Raw genomic sequence first — 17,944 nt, forward strand, 5'->3', positions numbered from 1 at the left:
TCTAAGTACACGACAACTTTATTAACCCCCAGCTGGGTAGTGCTTGCCCCTCCACATCAGTCCCTCCCTGTGTTGGCCATTGCCCCCAAGGCACTGCTGGTCAATTCCCACAACCTGGTCATCTCTGGTGTCAACCCTTCCCAAGGATAAGGGGGAAGGGAGGGTGGTTCTCTCACTAGTGATGATGGCAGGTGTCTCAGGGGGCACAGGGCTAGGGCTGAGGTGTGTCACCTCAGCTGAGGTGGAAGAGCCGGATGAGGGCGTTGGTAAAGAAGAGAAGGACACAGCTACCACCCAGGCTGCCGAGTGCTGGCGCTGCGCCCTTGGTGGGTCTCTTCGTGGTGGTCATGGTCTTGGTCTTGTTTCCCAAGACTCCAGTCTGTATCTGCAAGAGAAGTGGGGCAAGCGGAGGGGGCTTTTGAATCTCTTGTTTGTTGGTTAGAAACACAGTTCCCCTACCTCTCATACAAAAGTCCCCAGTTCTCTGTCCCCCATGACCACGACTTCTGCTACAAGGTCCTGTGGGAATAGTTGACTGCTTCCTACCTTGAGACAGGCAGAGTTAGAGGTGGTCCCTAGCCTACCTCCCGTGGAAGCTTCCTTTCATCTCTGCCAAACCACCAGCTCCTCCAGCATGCAGGAGACAGGAGAGCCTGTGGCCCCAGCCCATGTCTTTACTAGCCAGGCCAGGGGCTTAACCTCTCTGAGCCTCAGTTTCCTCATCTTTCGGATGGGCAGAAGAGCCCATCACAGTCTTGGGGTCATACGAGACAGGGCTGGTGAGGAGGCACCTGGCAAAGTGTGGGTGGGTGGATGGGTAGATGGGGAGGGTGCAACTTTCCCTGAGAAGATGGCCGCATGGTGATCAAACTGTTCTCAATGCTTGATCAAGCTGCAGCTAAAGCTGCTCTTGATAGAGATTAAGCTGTTTTTGGTGGTGGTCAAGCTGTTCTTGATCAAGAACTTGATGGTTCCTGGCTCCTATCCTAACTAGTGCCCTCTGGGCACAGGGGATGCTGCCAAAGCTGCTTCCTGGCATAGCAGTTGATTTTGAGACTCCAGCTGTTTATGGAGTGGGAGATTTCTGTCTTCTTTGCATTGCTGAACATGCAGGCTTCTTCCCCAGGTGGTTCCCTGCCACCTCCAGAACCAGATCAGGCTCCAGTGGAACGTTTCCTGGCCTCCTCCAACAGGACCGTGTCCCCAGGTTCCCTGTGGGTTGATGCCATCTCACTTAGGGTTGTCTTCCAAAACCTCCTAATTCCCTATTTTTCCTAACACCCAAGGGGTGCCTCAGTGTGCCTGGAGCCCTGTAAGTGCTCCCCAGCCTTGGGTACAGGCTTCTGCTCAGGGGCAGCCCTCAAGCAGCCTGACCCCAGCCAGAAGGCCTGGAAGGCTAGGAGCTGGGCCCCTGAGTCCTTGGTTCCTCTGCTGAAGGCTCTGAGAGAAGGCTGGGTGCGCAGAAGCCTGTATTCCCTTCCTCCTGTGCCAGGCAGGGCTGGGCAGTCCTGGGCAGTGGTGCCAGGGGCTCTGTGGGGCTGCTCTTACCTGAATCATAACCAGGAGGCTGATGGTGAACAGGAGGAAGAGGAAGCCCTTCATCTTGGGAGGATCTTGGTGGCTCTCTTGGCAGCAACTTTTGGAAATGAACGCAGGGCTGTCTGCAGGCTCCTTTTGGCTTGATTGCTTTTGAACCACGAGGCAGGGGAGGCGGAGGCAGGCTGAAAGGGGGAGGAAGGAGGGCCTTTGGGGTAAGAGGAGGAACTGATTTCTTTCTACACAACTTTGGGTTGAAGATACCAGGCCCTTCTGGATAAAGACAGAGACAAATCCCAGGGGATGGTGCGTGGGCAAATCAAGGGGACAGCTGTGGGGCAGTAAATAGGGCCCTGGGCTTGGAGTCATGCATACTGGGGATTGAATCTTGGTTTAATCTCCTATCAGCTCTGAGACCCTGGGCCAGAAACTGCCTCTTTGAACTTTTAATCGAAGAGCTGCCAGAGGATTGAATGCAATGTAATTAAAAACAGATTGCGGCTGGGGATAGAGCTGAAGGGGAGAAGGCTGGGATAGACTCAGCTTTCAATATAAGACTGTAGATGGCTCCACGTGTTCAGAATGAAGGCTGGGGGAACATTAAAATTTAGTGAGGGGTTGGTGGTAGATTTCTGTGAAAATGAATTAACACTGCATTAGGAATCCAGAAACCTAGCTTCTAGACACGCCCATTCCCTCTGTGCCTCAGCTTCCCCATTTCAAGTGAGAAGACTAAAGGGGGTTATTTCTGCAGTTTATTAAGACCTAGCATTTGGTGATTTGGATAAAGAAAGTAGGAGATGGGTTGTTTGTATCAATGTAGGATGGATGGGAATAGGGCTAGGGGCGGGACAACAGGTAACTCAAATGCAGTGGAAGGGATTTGGGGTGGGGGTGGCTGTGAAGTCCCAGTGAGGGGTGGGGGGTGAGAGGGATCACCAAACCGCTTGGATGGCGCTCCATTCTTTATACCTTCTCTCACTTTATTCTCTCAGTGGGGCTCTGCAATACGTTTTATGATTATCCCCATTTTCTTAAAGAAACTGAGGCTTAGATATTAAGTGACTTGTCCAAGGCAGTAAATGGTGGAGCCAGTCTCATTTGAACTTGAATCCAGGTCTGTCTGAAGCCACAGCCATGTATGTAACTTCGGGCTGCCCTGGAAGTCAATTCTGTCTTGATTCCCTGAGCCACTTCTGTCTCCAGCCTCTCCCACTCTCCCTTTCTTAGTCTATTTTATTCTTAGTCTAAACTCACTTCCCTTCTACTTTTATGGGCTAGGCCTCATGTTGCAACCTTCAGAAGAACCTGAGTGGGCCCTTAGGGGCCTCCAGCCCTGGTGAAAAAGAAAGAACTGAGAGTCAAGACTGGTGAGAGAAAGCCAGGAGGAGGAGGCGGCCGTCTTGAGGCTCCTGGGAAGGAGGGAGTGGGAAGTGGGAGGAGTACTCAACTGTCCATCACTGTCCACCCCATCAACTCCTTCACCGGAGGTCTCTCCTGACCCTTGACACAAGTCCTGGCTGCCTTCACTGCATCTGTGGGGGTGGATGATTCTGGGGGTTCGTGGGAGTCAGGGAGGCAGCAGGTGCCAGAAGGGCACTGGCCCAGGAGACAGGAGGCTCCTGCTGAAGTCCAAGATTGCTCTGCTGAAAATTGGCTGTGTCACACTGGGCAGTCTTCTTCCCTCTTACGAAGAGGCAGCTGGACAGGCTAAGTTCCAAAGCCAGCCGGGTTGTACTTTCTCCCTTCTGGGGTTGCATGTGAGGATACTTAAATGCCAGGCTCTTATTTGTAAAAATTTTCTTACAAGCCCCAGAAATTTCATTTCAACAGCCCGCACCTCTGCTGTGGTGTGAGCCTGAGCTGCTAGTGGTGGTGGGGTCTTGAGGCTGCTGGAAGGGTTTTTAAGAGTCTTCAGGACTTGGGGCGTGGAGGGGCATCTGGAGTCTTCAGAATTTCAGAGAAGAAGTGGGGCTTCACATCTTGTCCTCTCCTGCCCTCTCAGCAGTCATTCTATCTTGACAGAACGAAATTTCATTCTGTATAGACAGAACACTAGTCACAAAGCTTAAAGTGCCCAGAGAACCCCCATTTCACAGATGGAAAAACTGAGGGCCAGAGAAGGGCAGGTTAACGGCAGAGCTGGAGATTGTACATAGTCTCTCTCTCGACTTCAATGTCCTACTGCACACCTTCTCCAAAAGTGACTTCTGAACCTTAACCAGCAGGATGGGAAGTCTCAGTCCACACCCTCTGCAACTCTCCCCAGGGATCAAGATCAAGCTCCTCGTGTGACACCGAAGGCCCTTGCCTTCCTCCCGTCTTGTTTTGGGTTCCATAACATCCCTCCCCCATGCCATACACACCACACCCTTGCCCTCACCCAACTTACTTCTCCCCAGCTGCCCCAGGCTGTTTTACACCCCCATGTGTTTTCTCTGCAAGGAAAGCCCTTCTCCAATTATTTTATCTGGCCAACTCTTATTTGTTCTTCAAGACTTAGCTCAGAAGCCCCTCCCCCTAGGAAACTTTCCACTTCCCCCAGGAAACTCCTCCAAAGAGAGGAAGCTCCTCTGTGTTCCAGGAGCCTCTTCTGTTGGCCTCTGCTCTAAAGATTGTGTCTGCTAAGAATACAATCTAAGGGTACTAGGTCTTGTTGCCTCTCTAACCCAACACAGCACAGAACATGGCACAGAGTAGGTGTCAGGGACAGCCGAATGAGTGAGTGACTATAAGGTGACCACTCCCACCTCCAAGCCTTGTATGCCTCTATTCATTCAGACAGTAAATACTTATTATGGGGCAACAGCAGACTAACCATTGGAGAGTTACCAATATAGACCATAATTAAGGGGAAGGGAGAAGTGAGCCCTTCATTTGGGGCTGCTTTTCCCTTAAAAGTATTTGCCACTTCCAGAAGAGACAGCTGAGAAACTGAGCAGAGCTTTCTATAAATTTATGGGTCTGGGGGGAGAAAAACTGTAGTTCAAGACCAGCTAAGAAAGGAGGGCCCTGGTAAACTCTCCCACCCCCGACTAGGCTTTGGGTTGGAACCATGAAAGATTACACCTGAGGAGTAACAGTGAACAGGAAACAACAGCACAGCCCTCACAGAAACTGAAGACAACGTGACCAAAAAACCAAGAGAAGCAACAGATAATAGAAACAGTTACACAGAAGATCCAGCTAATGGAATTATCAACCAAACTTTCAAATAACAATGTTCAGTATATTCAAAGACATATAAGACAAGATCAAGAACTGGAAATTATAGAAAAGAACCAAATGGAAATTCTAGAACTTAAAAATACAATAATAGAAATTAAGAACTCAGTGAATAGGTTTAGCTTCAGATTAGACACAAATGAAGAAAGAATTAGTGAAGTGGAAGACCATAAGAAAATATTACTATGGCATAATGTATTTATTAAGTGCCTACTGTGTGGTCTAGGCACTGAGGATACAGAAATGAACAAAAAGGCGTGGTCTCTGCTCTCATGTAGCTGACATTCGAATGGGAGGAAACGAAAAATAATGATAATTTAAGATTTCAATAAATGCTATGAGGGAGTCAATAGGGTAATGTGAGAGAAGAGAAAAGGGAGGAGAACATATTCTAGGTAAGTGTTTGGGGAAGACCACTCAGAGAAAATGATTGTGTTGGGGAAATGATTGTGTGGGACATAGGCATGCAAAACACCTCAGACCACTCCCTGTCCCAGTTTCACAGTGTTCTTTGATGACTGGCCCGAGGCCCTAGCACAGTCCCACATAGGGCAGGTGTTCAACATGTGCCTGAGCTCAGTGACAGAATGGGATACAGCAGGGATGGAGGAAGAGAAAGGGGGTTGCTGCCCTTAGTATGGTATGATCTGCCCTGCATCTTTCATTCCCACAAAAGAGGGCTGCAATCCAATAGCACCATAGAGCAGTCAAAGGTAAATTTTCATCCATCTGTTCATTCAGTTATTTCAGGCAATTTATTGACACCTACTGTGTGTCAGGAAAGATGAATGAGTGAGGGTCCCTTCCCTTGAGGAGTTCATAGTCCAAGAGGGAGATGCATACTGAAACAATCACAAAACTGAATAAGAAATGCTATAATGGCAGCAGGGCTATTAGAATATAGAGTGTAATTCTGCTTGGGGGGAGGAGTATTCATGGAGGACGGGACATTTGAGCTAGTTCTTGAAGGACTGAGGGGGATTTTCCCAGGCGGAAAAGGCAAAGGAGGATGTTCCCACTGGAAGGAGAGGCCTGAACATAGGAGAGAGCATGATAGTTTCTGGAACACTGAGAAGGGTGGAAGGCAGAACTCATAATCCAAACGTTCTAAATGTCATGCCAAACTAGAGATGGTGAGGTTTGATCCAAGGCAGCTGTGATATGGGTGGAGAAGAGGGGGAGGGTGGCAGAGATAGCCAGGTTTTTATTCTGAAGGAATGCCTGGACTTAGAGGACCTCTCTGTTACTGAGCAAGGGCCCCATCTGCTTGCTGCAAGATAAAGGCCAATCAGTCCAGAGGCAAAGGGGTGGAAAGAGAGAGAAAAGTTTATTTAAGTGATGAGCTAGCAAATCACAAGATGGTGGACTATCATCCAGAAAAAAACCATCTTAAGGAGAACTGATTTGGAAGTGACTTATATAAGGCAAATGGGGCTGGGGAGGGGCCTCAGGAGTATCAGGTGGTGGATGACCGCAGACTGTTGGCCACTTCTGCTTAGCAGATCTGCTGAATGCAACAGTCCTGAGGAATCTAAGAAAACCTGTTACTTCCTTATCTGGGACAGAAGGAACAGTTTGGGCAGAGGACATAAATTTTCTGCTAACAAGTTATTTTTTTCTACTGGTTACAGATTAGCTTTTCTAGTACAGTTCTAAGCGTTTTTCCAAAGCACATTGTGAGAACAAGACAGAGAGAGGGAGCATGTGGCCTTGGGGGCTGAAGTTTTAAGAGTCCTCTGCACAGGCACAACTGTCTTTCATATTTCTTTATGAGTCGAATGTGCAAATTCCGGGGGGGGGGGGGACGGTTTTCTATGTGTTGCATGTGGTGGATATTTAGTCTGTGACTTCTAAAGTTTACACTGGGTCATTTTAACTTCTCAAGGCTCCTGCGAGACGCTTAGTCAGGAGGAGGGCTGTCAGCAAGCTACTTGCTTGTCAGCGGTCCTCCTGCTGTTCTGCAAGGCAAGCTCAGAGAGTGGTTACTTTGTTTCCGACGTTAAACCTTGTGGGTACAGGCATGATTTCATCCTAATCCAGAGAAACTGACTCCGTCCTCAATTTCATCTCTCCTTTATTATTTACCTTTCCCTCCTGAGCTGCTAGGACCCAATAAACACTTGAGCCCCAAAGAGGTCGTAACTGACAAGGGTCTTTCGGGAAATCATTTAAAAGCAAAGCAAACGCTGTCCATTCTCAAGAATAGAGACTTCTAGAGCCATCTGATTCCAGGCCTGGGGTCTACTTCCTCATCCTACAGGTGGGAAAACAGACCCAGAAAGAGCCTTGTTCAGGACCTCCCTCCTCCCAAGCCAGAGCCTTTCCACCATCGTCAGGCAGTAAATATACACCGCGGGATAGAATCAAGAAGAGGCTGAGAAACCCCCACCCCAGAAGTTATTTTCCCCAAAATCAATTTAGCAAAACAGTGGCATCGTTGGGATTACACATTCAGGTCCAGAGGCTTCTAGCAGCTTCATGAATTTAATCCCAGCTTCGCTTTCTACGCCTCGGGGTGGTACGGATGAACTCTCCATTTCCCCAGACCCTGAGTCTGCTCAGAGCGGTGGATTCTGGGATTTGCAGTCTCCCGCGAAGAGTTTAGACTCTGTGGACCAATAGAATTCGAGCACGGACGGCTGTACCCGCCTCCGCTGCCTGCTGGTTACTCAGGGGCCCCTTCGAACTAGCCAATGAGAAGCGCACAGATCCCGGTCGCCTGGGAAACTGCGTGACAACAATATGGCGGCGCCGCGGGACGGCTCCGTGGCCTTGCGTGGTGAGTCCTGGCCGAGGTCTTTCTGCCCCCGGAGTCCTATACGCAGGCTGAGGCCCTGGCCCCCAGAGCCCCGAGGACTCGCGAGCCCGCGGCCCGGCTCCCCTAACAGTCCCCCCGCGTCCCGGGAGCGGATTCGGGCCCCCTGCCTACCATGGCTACGCGTGGAGGCGGGAGGAGGCGACGCGGCTCCCCGGACGGGGTTAGGTGGTGATAGAAGTCGCGCCGTGAGCGTTCCAGCTGCGGATTTACGGAGTGAAGGCATGCAGTCGTCCGGGCCCTGTCGGTGCTGGAGAGCACGGGGGCCTGGGGGGACGAATAGGTCGCGTAGGTGTGAAGGATGTTGTCGATCAAGCACAGTTCTGACTTGGGTCCTACAGACGTAGAGGCATAGGACACAGCTTTCCCCTCAAAGCCCGAATCTGAAGGCAGGGGGACAGTCTAATCTTGAGTCACCTCCAACCTGAGGGGGAAGACACAGTCCGCCCCTGGAAGCCCCCAAAGTGAAGGGAGAAAACATGGCTCTGTCCTCAGGGACCCCTGGTCTGAGGGAGGAGGGGACACAGCGCCGCCCTCAGGAGTCCCCAGACTGATGGGAAGATACGCCCTCAGGGGTCTCCTCTAATCCATGGGAAAAGTGATCTGGAGACAGTATGTCGGATTGGCTTGGACTGAGACTGGAAGCAGGGAAGTCAGTTGGGGGCCAAAGAAGCGCAGTGAGAGCTCCCCTAGGATGGCCAACAGTGGGCATGGAAAGGAGGGGCTATCTGTGAGAGAAAATGCAGTCTATCCTGCAGCGTTTGGCAACTGATGGGGTTAAGAGGGAAGGAAGAAGAGAAAAAATTTGTGGTTGGGTGATGGGGTCCCATTAAGAAGAGAGATGTGGGAAGAGCTTATTTTGAGGGAAGATTTGGATTTGTTTTGGGGACCAGGTCCTTCTTTTTTCTATAATAGGTTTATAGAGATATAATTCACATATTATATACTTCACCCCTTTAAAATGTAAATTTCAATAGTTTTTATTATATTCATAGAGTTGTGCAACCATCACCACAATCACCACAATTGCAGAACATTTTCATCAGCCTCAAAAGAAACTCTGTACCCTTTAGCAATTACCCCCATTTACCCCCAGCTACCCCTCCCAACCTAGGCAACCACTAGTCTACTTTGTCGCTATAGATTTGCCTGTTCTGAACATTTCAAATAAATGGAATCATAACAATACATGGTCTTTTGTGACTAACTTCTTTCCCTTAGCATAATGTTTTCAAAGTCCATTCACATTGTGGCATGTATTTATTTCTTTTTTGTTGCCAAATAACATTCCATTATAAGGAGATATTTATACCACATTTGCTAGTCCATTCGTTGGTTGATGGACATTTGGGTTGTTTCCACTTTTCGGCTATTAGGAATAATGCTGCTATGAACTGTATACAAGTTTTCCTGTGGATACAAGTTTTCATTTCTCTTGGGTATATACCCAGGAGTAGAACTACTGGGCCATAACATCACTGTTTAATCTTTTGATGAACTACCAGACTCTTTTTCCACAGCAGATGCACCATTTTACATCCCAACAGAGGTTCCAATTTCTCCACATCCTTGCCAACACTTGTTAATTTTTGTCTTTTCAACCAGTTTCTTTTGGAGGGTCTTGAGAATGGTGATGAGATAGTGATGCGAATCCTTTGGAGAAGGGAGGGATAATCAGGTCTGGTGGGAGTTCATGCAGCACAGTTCTAGCCTCTAAAAGCACAGTGCCTGGGGCTTTTTAGCACGATGAAAATATTCTGAGATTGTGGTGATGGTTTCACACCTCTGTGAATATGCTAAAAACCCTTGAATAGTACACTTAACAGCATTAAGTATGTGAACTATATCTCAATAAAGCTTTTTTTGAAAAAGAAAGTTCACATACTGTATGATTCCATTTATATAACATTTTTAAAGTAAGAAAATTATAGAGATGGAAAACAGAGTAGTGGTTGTCAGGGGTTAGGGATGCTGGAGGAGGAGCATGGCTGTGACGACAAAGGAGTAACATGAGGGGGCCTTTGCAGTGATGGAATAGTTTTGTATCTTGACCACAGTGGTCATTACACAGACTCTACACAGTGGATGAAATGGCGTAGAAGGACACACACATATAGGGACATAAAACGTAACTATTGGGGGAAACTGGGTGAAGGATACACAAGAGCTCTCTGTACTATTTTCCTGATTTCCTGTGAATCTATAATAATTTTAAAGTAAAAAGTCAAAATATAACTAAAGAACAACCAAAAAAGCTAGGAAAAAAAAAAAAAAGAGTTAACTCAGCCAAAGGAAGGGTGTGGTTAGGAGTGGGAAGATCATTCCAGGAGGGGGTTCCAGGCCGGCAGCAACGTGCGCAAAGGCATGGTGCATTTGAGGCCGAGCTGGCAGTTCAGAGTGGCTCAAGTGTAGGAGGGGGGCCGTGGGGGGTGAGGTCAGGAGACACAGGCAGGGACCAGATCATCCATGTTAAGGAATTTTGAATTTTTTTCCTGTGGGTGAGAGGAGTCATTGGGCACTTTTAGGAGGAAAATGACGTCTCAGCTTTGTGTTTAAAAAGATCCCTCTGGCAGCGTGTGGACACTGGGGAAGGGAACCAAGAGGGGGCTGTCACACTTGGCCACACAAACCATGAGGATGCCCAGACAAGACGGCAGGGGCAGCGCAGATGTGGGAGGCTGGGTGGTGTTGGGCAAGGAAACTCCGGGCCTGGTCCTTGGAGGACTCCTCCTGAGGAAGGAGCCGGGCATGAGTCTCAAACTCCAGAATGAAGACAGAGGAGGCGGCCTCCAGGCCTCACTTGTCCCCTTGCTGGGCAGCTTCAGCACAGGGTGGAGGCCAGGGTCACACATTTCGAAAGTGGAACAAAAGATGATTTCAGGCCCTGATGGAGGTCCTTTGGTTCCAAGATTTCTAGATATTAGCCACCTAAGATGCTTAATTCTTTGAATGGAGTATGACCTTTAATTACATCCCTGATGTGCACTCATCTTTCCAGAAGGAAGAGGGAAGGAAGGAAAACCAACATTGATGAGTGCCTTCCATGTGCCAATAAGAACAAAAGCCACATAGCCACAAGTCACGTGTTTTGTTTTTTGGGGTTTTTTGGAGGAAGATTAGCCCTGAGCTAACATCTGCTGCCAATCCTCCTCTTTTTGCTGAGGAAGACTGGCCCTGAGCTCACATCCATGCCCATCTTCCTCTACTTTGTATGTGGGACACCTACCACAGCATGGCTTGCCAAGTGGTGCCATGTCTGCACCTGGGATCCGAACCGGTGAACACCAGGCCGCCAAAGCTGAACGTGCGCACTTAACTGCTGAGCCACCAGGCCCGCCCCAACAAGTCACATTTTTAAGTGCTTCCTTTGAGGGTGGCACTGGGCTAGGTGCTTTATGAGTGTTCTCTCTGAGTCCCCTGGGTAACCGTGCCTGGCTGGTATAATACCATCCTCATTTTACACCAAAGGAAACTGAGGCATGGGTTACACGGGTAGATGGCAGAACCTGTCCACAGCCTGGGCTTTTGATGTCCCCACTATGGGGACCATGTCTTGGTCGAATCCTGTCTTTGGGTAGCTCCTCTCTGGCTCTGAGATGTTAGGGGTGGCGCCTGGGTTCTAGTAGGAGAGGAGGGGACCCCTGGGCTTTGTGTGGAGCAGCTCCTTGATAGATGGACGAAAGCCCCAGGCCTCCTGGGTAGTCTTGTGCCTAGGCTCTAAGTTTGGGCAAGTCTCAGGCTCTGGCCCATCTCTACCCGCCTCCCTCCCCCGAGCCCATCTCCCCACCGCCCTTTCCTAAGCACTGTCAGGCCAGAGGCCTCCAGGATCCGAGCAGAGAGCTGGATGTCCAGAGGAGCAGGTGAAACAGCAAGCACAGGGATCCTGAGGCTAAGCTGCCTCCAGAAACTTCTGCAGGGGCAGTGGGAAAAAGTGAGGGGTGCTGCTCACTGGACAGTGCTCCCTCCTGGGAAAAGTTGCCAGGGAAGAGGAGGTTTCAGGCCACTTCTTGAGGGAGTGTCCTCCAGGGCTGACTTACTTCTTTCTTCTCAGGGAGTTCCTGACAGCTAGAATCTAGAAGCAGAGCTATGAGCTCCCCTTTGGCCTCCCTTGGCAAGACCCGGAGAGTGCCCCTGCAGTCGGAACCTGTGAGTCCAGGGTAAGGAGCCAGCCTCACGAGGTCTTTGTGTCCATGCCCCGCCTCCTCCTGGCCCCTCCAAGGACTAGAAGAACTGCTGATGTCTTAGAGAAAACAATAAGGAGTTATGTGGCTTTTCCTGATCACCGTATCTTTCTCTTTGTACCTTCTTCTGGGAGGCTCTTCGTTGTGTGTAAGCATACGCTGGGTTGTGCCCTCTAGTTAGCTGTGGGCCCTGTAGGAATGGCTCAGCCTCCATGTTTTTACTCATGGTTCCTGTGTCCACTCTGCAAACACTGGCAGTGTACCTATTCTGGGCCAGGCCATGTGCTGGGCTCTCATTCAAGGGAATTGTTTACATCTGTCCAGCACTTTCATCTTTTCAAAAGCATTTTTCGCCTCTCTTTGCTCTTCTGAATGCCACTTTGAGTCATTGGAAGGCCAAGGGTATCCAGAGAGGTTAAGTGACAGGCCTGGGGTGCCACAGCCATTTCAAAACAGAGCTGGGGCTGGGCTCTTGGGCATGGGGACTCTTGTAGTCTTCCCCCCAAGACTCTGCCCTTCAGCTCTTCCCCACCTTTCTCCATTGGGATGAGTCAGACACCACGAAGCCTGTCCCTTGGCTCGCCCAGTGCCAGGGTGGGATTCGGGGAGGATGTCCTCAGGAGGCAGAGGCCCAGCCTCCATCTCCTTTACACTCTGCTGGGGCTTGGTGCCCAGACCCTTTCTCCTGGTGACATTCCAGGGGGTCCTAACTTGTCTGTCTTCCTTCTCCTTCCTGCCCGGGTTCCCAGGAGGCGAGCGGTAAAAATCTATGGAGATGGTAAGTGTGGGCTCTGTCCTCATGTCCTCCTCATCTCCTATCTGCCAAGGCTCCTTGTGGTTGGGCAGATGGAAAGACCGTGATGAATGCCCCTCTCAGCCAGAGCAGCTGCCCAACTACAATGTTGTCTATAGCTCCCCACCCCTCCCTGAGGACAGGGCTTCCTCCTGGCAGCTCTCAGATTAGGAGGCCCCATACCCTTAGCAGAGATGTCATTGCTAACATCTGAATTCCTCCACCCACGTGGGGTTGCCCAGTGGGTGCTGAGAACCCACGAGGGGGCCAGACCCCAGCCCTCCTTACCCTGACAGCCTCCTCAGCCCGTTTTAGCCTTTTCTCCCTGTCCTCGCATCGCTGCCCTGACTCTTGCAGGCTCAGACCTTTGCATCCCAATTCCACTCTTGCCCCCATCATGGTGCTCCCATTAGCCACTCAGGTCTCATCAGGAGCCAGGCAGGAAGAACTCCCAGAAGAGACCTGTTCTGGTTGGATCCCTTCTCCCCAACATCCCAAGTTTTCTATCCTGTGCTGGGGGTGGGGGAAGATGGAGTACATATGCCAAAATTCCTTGGGTCCCAGGATCCCAGTTTCCTCTGGCCTCAGCCCCAGAGCAGTGACTTGGGCATCCCTGTCTGCAGAAGACGAGGTGGACATGCTGAATGACAGACATGGCTCTGAAGAAACGATCTCTGTTCCTTCCTGCTATGGCCGCATAGGTGCCCCTGTGAGTAGGCAAGGTGAGAGCAGAGGCCCGAAGGGGTCTGGGTGCCCAGCAGCAGGAGAGGGCCCCAGAGAAGGGATGGGGTCCAGAGAGGCGTGGCACCCACTCTTGCCTGCTGGGGCTGACGCAGCTGCTCCCACTCTTGGCTGACTGCAGCCATGTGCCTGCACCCCTAAACCTGTCCAGGACTTGGTTTGGCATAAAGCCACAGGGGCCCCAGCCTTAGCTCAGGAGGTCTGGTCAAGCCCGGGCCAGGCTGTGGCTGGAGCCTCTGGAGTGGACCCAGCTAGAATCACTATCAAGTGTGATGTCAGTGGGTCCAGGATTCAGGGTCTGAGAGGAGTGAAGGGCCTGACGGTGGAGCTCAGCCTCCAAAAATCTGCTTCCACAGGGCTCTGGGCAAGGCCCCAAATCCCCTGGATAGCCCTCCTACCCTGGCCCACTCCAACCCCAAGGGCTGTGGTGACATTGCAGTCATCAGGTGCCTAAATTAGGGTGGGGCTGATCGGGACGGCTTCCCAGAGTGGGAGGATTGAGCAGCCCTGGGCCAAGGAGAGATGTGGGTGGGCGGGACGAGCTGTGCAGAGTGCTGGGCAGGGTCAGAGTCTGAGCTGGGAGTCCAGAGGAGCTGGGGCTGAGGCGAGAGTATCTTGGGTAAGTGACTTCCTGTCTCCGTCTCCATTTCCTCCTCTATGAAGTGGGAATGGAAACACTTAGGTCAGCATGTTGAGGTGAGGATTCCATGAGGCCATCCTCCATGGAACAGCCCTCCATTTTACAGGTAGGGGAATTGAGGTGGAAAAGGACACAGAAGACCCTGGCCCCTCAGCCCTTCAATCATAAAGCCAGGATCTCCTCACTCCAGCTGGGGACACTCTCCATAGTAACTGCAAGAACCAGCTCTTCCCCATCAAGAGCCGTCCACATGCTCTCTCTGCCTCTCTCCTGCTGTTTGCTCCTCACTCACTCTTAGCCAGTGTCTGTCCCCACCAAGGTCACCAAGAGGACACATGCATCTATCTCACTTCTCCGCACAGCAGCATTCCACGTGGTCACCGTTCCCTCCTTCTCAGATCACCCCAGGCTCTTGGCTGCCATGACACTCCTCTCCCAGATGTTTTCCTCCTCTCAGGTTCTTTCCCCTCGGCTCTCTTTGTCAGCTCCTTCTTTTCCTCCCAGAGTTTCAGTGAGATGTTCCTCCTGCCTGACTTTTTCTCCCTCTCTCCGCTCTGCCTCAGTGAGCTCATCTGCACGCTGTGTGCTGACAGTTCCCCAGTGTCTACATATCCGTTAAGCTTTTGACTGTAAGGCAAAGAAAACCCTCGCTCAACCAGCGCGAGCATTAAGGACTTACCATCCCACACACCAAGAAGTTCTGAGGAGGCAGCTTCAGGGTTGCTAATCCAACGACTCAAAGACCATCAAAAGCTCATGTTTCTCCATCTTTCCCCTGAGCCACCCTTGGCACATCAGCCCCACGTGGTTGCATAGTGACAGCTGGAGTTCCTGTGTCACACATCGGAAGGGCAACATCCAGGGGAAGGAGAGGGCCTGTTGCTTCCTGTCTCTCTCGTTTCCTTTTTCAAACTTTTTATTTTGAAAAATTTCCAGCATACAGAAAACTTGAAATAATAGGACGATGAGTCCTCCATCTAGATTCAACAATTTGTGACAGTTAGCCACCTTTGCTTTCTCTCTGTCCATATCCACTCTGTCCATATCTCTCTGTCCATATCCACATATGGATGAATGTCAATGGGTTTTTTGGATGAACCATTTAGAAGTCACTTGCAGATATCATGATGTTTCACCTCTAAATACTTCAGTGTGCACCTTCTGAGAATAAGGAAATACGTGACCACAATACAGTTATCACACCTAAGCCTGTGAATGACTCAGTAATACTCCCCAGCAGCTCTTCCGCATTCAGATTTCCCCAGTCTGCCAAAATATCTCTCTTAGAGTATTTTTTTTTTTCCCCTGATCCAGGTTCTAATTGAGGGTCGTACACTGCCTTTGATTGTTATGCCTCTGTAGAACAGTGTCCCTGCCTTTTTAAAATGTGACGCTTGGGGCCGGGCCGGTGGCGCAGTGGTTAAGTGCGCACATTCCGCTTCGGCGGCCCGAGGTTCACCTGTTCGGATCCCAGGTGGGGACATGGCACCACTTGACGAGGCATGCTGTGGCAGGCGTCCCACATATAAAGTAGAGGAAGATGGGCGCGGATGTGAGCTCAGGGCCAGTCTTCCTCAGCAAAAAGTGGAGGATTGGCAGCAGTTAGCTCAGGGCCAATCTTCCTCAAAATAAATAAATAAAACAAAATAAAATGTGACGCCAACTTTTTGAAGCATGCAGGCCACTTGTTCCAAGGAACGTCGGACATTGTGGATTTGTCTGCTTGCTTGCCCTAGGTGTTGCTTAACTTGTTCCTCTATCTGCTGTATTTCCTGTAAACTAGGGGTAACATTTAGATGCTTGATTCGACTGAGGGTGAACTTTTGGACAGTGCTTCGAGGTTGTGTGACCCTTGTCTTATACCACTTACTCATCACCTTGGACAAATTACTGAATCTCTGTGCCTCAGTTTCCTAAAGCAGTTCATTTCCTCAGAGGCACAGTGTGAGGATGGCATGAGTTGAGACAGGAAAGTGTTTAGGACAGTCCCTCTTATCTAGGTGGCAGCTGTTGTTATTACTCTTATTTCCGCTCCTGGGGATCCCTCTCCCCCTCCCCTGGACCCCCACACCTCAGCCTCAGCTCTAAGCCGGGGCTCTAGGACTTTTTCTGGTTGGCAGTCCCTGTATCCCACGACCCGGAGAAAATGGCCACCGTGATGAAGCAGTTGCGAGATCTGGAGCAGCAGGTGAAGGCCCAGACTAATGAGATGCTGTCCAAGGTGGGACCCCAGCAGGGAAGGGTCAGGGTCTGGTCTGAGGGGTGGTGGGGCCCGGGCTGGGGAGATGAATGAGGCTACTACTGTAATAGGCCAGGGCAGATGGGTTCTAGAACCATCTCCCCCACTGACACATGGAGTTTGAGGGCCAGTTATGGTCTGGGGCTGATCTGGGTCCCTGTGACCTAAGAGGCTAGGGGTCTTCTCACAGCTGAGCAAGGCCTGTAGTCCTTGCACTTGGTGGCAGCAGTGGCTGCTGAGCACTGGGATGCTAGAGGGTGCTCCACATCTTTCCCACACCTCAGGGGGGAACTACAAGGGTCATCTGAGGTATGGGAGCGGGGCTTGGCCAAAGGGGGATGGTGCGGGGGCTTTAAGCTCCCCAGTGCCCCACAGAGGCAAAAATTCTGGCTCTTCCCCTCTGGAAGGGGCTCCTTGGGGCTCTGGGAACCACCAGGCCTGTCTCCCCCACACCCCAACCCCCATATCTCACTGCCACAGGATCGGAAGATACGGGCCCTAGAGGAATTGCTGCAGAACTTCCAGGAGAACCAGGGTAAGAGGCTCTCTTGGTGGGCTGGCCGGCCCTCCTGTTGCACCTCCCTTGGGCTGGTGACCTCTGGGCATCAGGACTCCGTGAGCATCACGCTGAGTCCTGTGGTGGGGTCTGGACCACTGAGCCCAGAGCGGAGCAGTGACACACCCAGGACGGTCCCTCCTATATGGGACTGAGTCCCCTGAGCCCAGCCCTGAGCACAGCGTGCACCATTGAAAGTGTAGAGGAAACACAGCCCCCTCAGGAACCTTGCTCTCAGGGGGTGGCCTCCTGAGAGTCAGGACATCCCCCCTCAAGGTCAGGGGGAGCAGCCCAGAGGCAGTTCTCAGGGGATCCCTTGAGTTCTCAAGGGGCAGCTTCTTCAGATGACCCTCCCGGCAGAGCACTGGTCAAGGCCAAGGTGGCCTGGCAGCCTCCTTGCTGAGGCAGCGGAACCCCTCCCTGTCTCTCCCCGAAGGTGAGGCGACCCTGCAGCGGCAGGAGGAGCTGGAGACGATGTGCACGCGGCTGCAGCGGCAGGTCGGGGAAATGGAGGTGAGCGAGGCAGCGGCTGAGAGCTCTCTGCCACTCAGAAACAGGGTCAGAGCCCCTCTCTCTGGGCTGCCCTCGCCACACATCCCACACAGGGCCTGCCCTGTGTTCCCTACTCAGGACTAACCCAGCGTTTAAAGAGCCCTGGAGGTGTCCAGTGCCAGAGCACACTTCTCCTTTCGGGCCTGGGCGAGCCCCTGCCTACCTCTTCAGTCTCCCCTTGAACCACTCTCCTCTCCAGCCATGGAGACCTGCCTCGGGTTCTTTAACCAGATAGAGCTCTTTCCCACCTCAGAACCTTGGCCCATGCTGTTCCCTCTGCCTGAAATGTTTTTTTCCACCTTACCCTGGCAGGTTGTCACTCATCCTCAGTCTCAAATCGAGGTGGGGGCCCTTCCCTGGGGGCCTCCAGACCTCTGACCAGGGCAGGTTCTCCGTCCTGTGTTTTCTCAGTGCCTCGTCTTCTTCCCCTAGGGGACTGTAAACTCCACAAGGGAGGGGCCTCTTTTCCCTGCTCATTGCTGTGCGCCCAGCACCTAGCACTGCGCCTGGTCATATGTGCTTACTGAATTGGCCATGGCCATCCCTTGCCTGTGAAAGTGGCATCTCACTCACCCAGTGTCATCTTTCTTGCCCCTCCTCACTCACCCATTCCTGTGGCAAGGCTTGAACTGGAGGGACCCTACGCTAAAGGGAGGGTCCTGGGCA

At 51.4% G+C, this 17,944-nt stretch overlaps 2 protein-coding genes across 18 annotated transcripts in view; one reads left to right on the forward strand and one right to left on the reverse strand.

The window, feature by feature from the left end:
* CD52 (CD52 molecule) lies at window positions 1–14,782 on the reverse strand. Of its 2 annotated transcripts, XM_070597465.1 has the most exons (4): window positions 14,611–14,782; window positions 7,691–7,843; window positions 1,549–1,721; window positions 1–385 (listed from the first exon to the last, which is right to left on the reverse strand). In XM_070597465.1, the coding sequence occupies exons 2-4, from the start codon at window positions 7,800–7,802 to the stop codon at window positions 233–235; spliced, it is 438 nt and encodes a 145-aa protein (XP_070453566.1). In that variant the 5' UTR covers window positions 7,803–7,843; window positions 14,611–14,782; the 3' UTR covers window positions 1–232. The 2 variants fall into 2 exon arrangements, with proteins under 2 accessions (XP_070453566.1, XP_070453576.1); XM_070597475.1 differs by lacking the exons at window positions 7,691–7,843; window positions 14,611–14,782 and adding an exon at window positions 2,988–3,575.
* UBXN11 (UBX domain protein 11) overlaps window positions 7,415–17,944 on the forward strand; it is a 22,973-nt gene continuing 12,443 nt past the window's right edge. Inside the window, exons 1-7 of one of the 16 annotated variants that reach the window (XM_008529026.2) lie at window positions 7,415–7,540; window positions 11,628–11,733; window positions 12,507–12,535; window positions 13,174–13,272; window positions 16,052–16,152; window positions 16,651–16,705; window positions 17,163–17,239. In XM_008529026.2, coding sequence (XP_008527248.1) covers window positions 11,663–11,733; window positions 12,507–12,535; window positions 13,174–13,272; window positions 16,052–16,152; window positions 16,651–16,705; window positions 17,163–17,239 — 432 coding nt within the window. In that variant the 5' untranslated portion in view covers window positions 7,415–7,540; window positions 11,628–11,662. Of the gene's footprint in view, window positions 7,541–11,627; window positions 11,906–12,506; window positions 12,536–13,114; window positions 13,273–13,784; window positions 13,911–13,955; window positions 14,038–16,007; window positions 16,153–16,650; window positions 16,706–17,162; window positions 17,240–17,944 lie in introns of those variants that run through there. The other 15 variants (XM_070597373.1, XM_070597376.1, XM_070597375.1 and 12 more) reach the window with 15 other exon arrangements.

This window comes from Equus przewalskii, chromosome 2 (assembly GCF_037783145.1).
Source record: "Equus przewalskii isolate Varuska chromosome 2, EquPr2, whole genome shotgun sequence".
NCBI classification, from domain to species: domain Eukaryota; kingdom Metazoa; phylum Chordata; class Mammalia; order Perissodactyla; family Equidae; genus Equus; species Equus przewalskii.